The sequence below is a fragment of the Tamandua tetradactyla genome, chromosome 10, assembly GCF_023851605.1.
Source record: "Tamandua tetradactyla isolate mTamTet1 chromosome 10, mTamTet1.pri, whole genome shotgun sequence".
In the NCBI taxonomy this organism is placed as follows: domain Eukaryota; kingdom Metazoa; phylum Chordata; class Mammalia; order Pilosa; family Myrmecophagidae; genus Tamandua; species Tamandua tetradactyla.
In genome coordinates this window covers 50,611,571-50,614,634 of record NC_135336.1, presented here as the reverse complement: position 1 = coordinate 50,614,634, position 3,064 = coordinate 50,611,571, and the positions used below count along the sequence as shown (strand labels likewise).

Below are 3,064 nucleotides of genomic sequence, written 5' to 3'. Positions count from 1 at the left end.
ATATCTTCAGACACATAAATTTCAACTGAATGTGGGCATCAATTTCAAACATAATTACACTGGGATAGGATCCACAAACTTTTTGCTCAGCAGGAAAATACATTTACAGGAAAAATTGTTTTTAAGTGTACCATGGATATTCAATACATAAACTGAGAGTGAAATTATTTGGAAATACTGAAACAAGAATGAGTAAACTAGATTTGTACAATATCCTTGCATTAATTTATACAGAAAACATTTAATACTCTAAACTCTCTCTTTGTAATTATTAAAGCAATCCTATGAAACTTGACCTCACAGCTTGAGGTCACAGAGCTGATTTTAAGGGGAGATGATGTGTCCTAAAAGTATGTGCGCCTGTATTCAAAAGATAACAGAGGATAATTGAAGAAAGTCTTCAGTCTGCTTTAAAAGGGGAAATTTGAAGGAAAAATTGGACACCTTGTACATTAGAACATTCTTTCCCTATAATTCCTATCTCAATACAGATGGTGGAGATGATCGAATATAACCACTCCTTGACAATGAACTTTTTCCTTATTGGATTTACTGATTCACCAGACCTGAAGCCCCTTCTGTTTGTGGTGTTCTTCATCATCTATATGATCACCATGGTGGGGAATCTTGGTTTGGTGGTACTGATCTATATGGAGCATCGTCTTCACACACCTATGTACATCTTTCTGGGCAACCTGGCTCTGATGGATTCCTGCTGTTCCTGTGCTATTATCCCCAAGACGTTAGAGAACTTCTTTTCAGAAGATAGGACAATATCCCTTTATGGATGCATGGCACAATTTTATTTTCTTTGTCTTGCTGAAACAGCAGACTGCTTTCTTTTGGCAGTGATGGCTTATGACCGGTATGTGGCAATATGCAGCCCACTGCAGTACCATACCAAGATGTCGAAGAAACTCTGCATTCAGATGACCATAGGGGTCTATGTAGCTGCAAACTTGAATTCCATGATTCATGTAGGGTTACTCTTTAGGTTAACTTTCTGTGGGTCTCATCAAATCAATCACTTTTTCTGTGATGTTTTTCCATTGTACAAACTTTCTTGTGTTGACCCCTATATCAATGCGCTGATGATACTTATCTTTGGAGGGATAATTCAAATCTTTACTATTACCACAGTCCTAATCTCCTATGTCTTCATCCTTTTCACTATTTTTAGAATGAAATCCAAAGAGGGAAGGGGAAAAGCTTTATCAACTTGTGCATCCCATTTTCTCTCTGTCTCAATTTTCTATGGTTCTCTTATATTTGTTTATATTCAACCAAGCTCAGTTAAAGAGAAAGAGAAAGATATTTTTGTTGCTGTTTTTTATACTGTAGTCATTCCTTTTTTAAACCCTTTTATTTATAGCTTAAGAAACAAAGAAGTAATAAATGTTTTGAAAAGAATTATGAAGAATAAATCTCAAACATTCTGAAACAAATATCACATCCTGTACCAAACTCATTTTTGTATGATAAAAACATTTTTAAAGTCAAGAGATGGCTAATAAATGTAAAATGACTATTTTACATGTAAAATATTAAACCACTAAAATATTCTTTTTGTAAGTGAAATATTCTATAAATGGATACCTAATACAAGAAAAGGGTGTTCTTCTGAAATATATTTCAAAATATCAGCTCACAGATCCATTAGGAAGGAGAAAATGATTACTCCTGGGGTCACAAATTATCTCAGAGTCTAATGAGTTACATTTTTAAAAACTTCCAACAAATACTATGAATAGAATACAGTTTATAATTTTAATAATGTTGGCAAATTCGCAGAATCTCTAATTTACAACTTTAGTCATATTCCAAGATCTCAAATATTAGTCACATAAGCAACAGGATCTATCAGGTATAAGTGTGCTTCTAAGTTTGATTCTCAGTTTTCCTTTTGTTCTATAGATTATAATTGAATATAGATTAATGTAAAATTTGTATTCTCAAATTGAGAATTTAGCTTTTGGTCTTAGATCTTTATCCTCATAAGCACTCTAGAATAGATTATCTTTTTAATAAAGATTTAGCACATTGTAGTTGCAGATGATGGTATTTATATTGAAAACCCTATGGATTTGAATATTTTCATGTAGTTTGATTTGTTGGCTATGAATGACTGTGCAACACTGAATATATCAATTAAATCAATGGTTTGTTTCCCTGTTGTCATTATTCACTTGTTTGATATAAGGAATATCCCTAACCTGTAGTGTTTCCAATATAAATTATGTTATACTCATAGCATTGGCAAAAATAGGGAGATCAGTATAAGCATCTGAACAAAAATATTTATCACTTAAAAGTACAAGAGAAGGAAAAAAAGTACTGAGAACTTTATACATGCTAGGTAATAAATTAGAACTTTCACATGCATTAAATACCAGAGTTAGGCATTATTTTTCATGTATTTCCAGAGCATAAACTCATGCTCTGAAATATTTAGTAGTTTAACCAAGTTCATTTTGGTCACCTGGAATTTGGATCAATACTGCCTTTCCCCCTAATTTTTACAGCTTCATGCACAATGGCTTGAATTATATTTATTGCAAAATGTGTACAATCTAATGTGGATAATGAATGCATATATTTATGAATAAAAAGTAATTCAGATTCTACACAAACAATGCAGATTGTATTGGGAGTTAGAACAATGGAACTCAGTCTAGTTTTGGGTATTTCGCTAAAATAGTATTAGAGGGAAATGGGGGATGCAAAGGCAGTTTAGGGGTAGAATTCTCACCTGACAGTGGGGAGATCTGGGTTCAATTCCTGGTCCACGCACTTCCCCTTCCAAAAACAAACAAACAAAAATTCAACAAATGGTGCTGTAATAATGGGATGCTCACAAGACACAATAATGAAATGTGACCCCACCATATAGCATATGAAAAAAAAAGGTATTAGAGGGAAATGTGTCTAAATGAATCAAAATATTTTTTATATTTGGGGGAAAAACAAGAATAATAACATGAGCAGAGTCCATGTTTATGGAATGAGTTTGACCCCAGGAGTAGAGGATGAGTGATGTGAACATGGGTGGACATATTTAGAAAGC

The 3,064-nt window shown here is 33.2% G+C and overlaps 1 protein-coding gene across 1 annotated transcript; it reads left to right on the top strand.

The window, feature by feature from the left end:
- The first annotated feature begins 500 nt into the window (after window positions 1-500).
- LOC143647907 (olfactory receptor 5K1-like) lies at window positions 501-1,439 on the top strand. Its single transcript, XM_077117590.1, has one exon. The coding sequence runs from the start codon at window positions 501-503 to the stop codon at window positions 1,437-1,439; it is 939 nt and encodes a 312-aa protein (XP_076973705.1).
- Window positions 1,440-3,064: the final 1,625 nt, after the last annotated feature.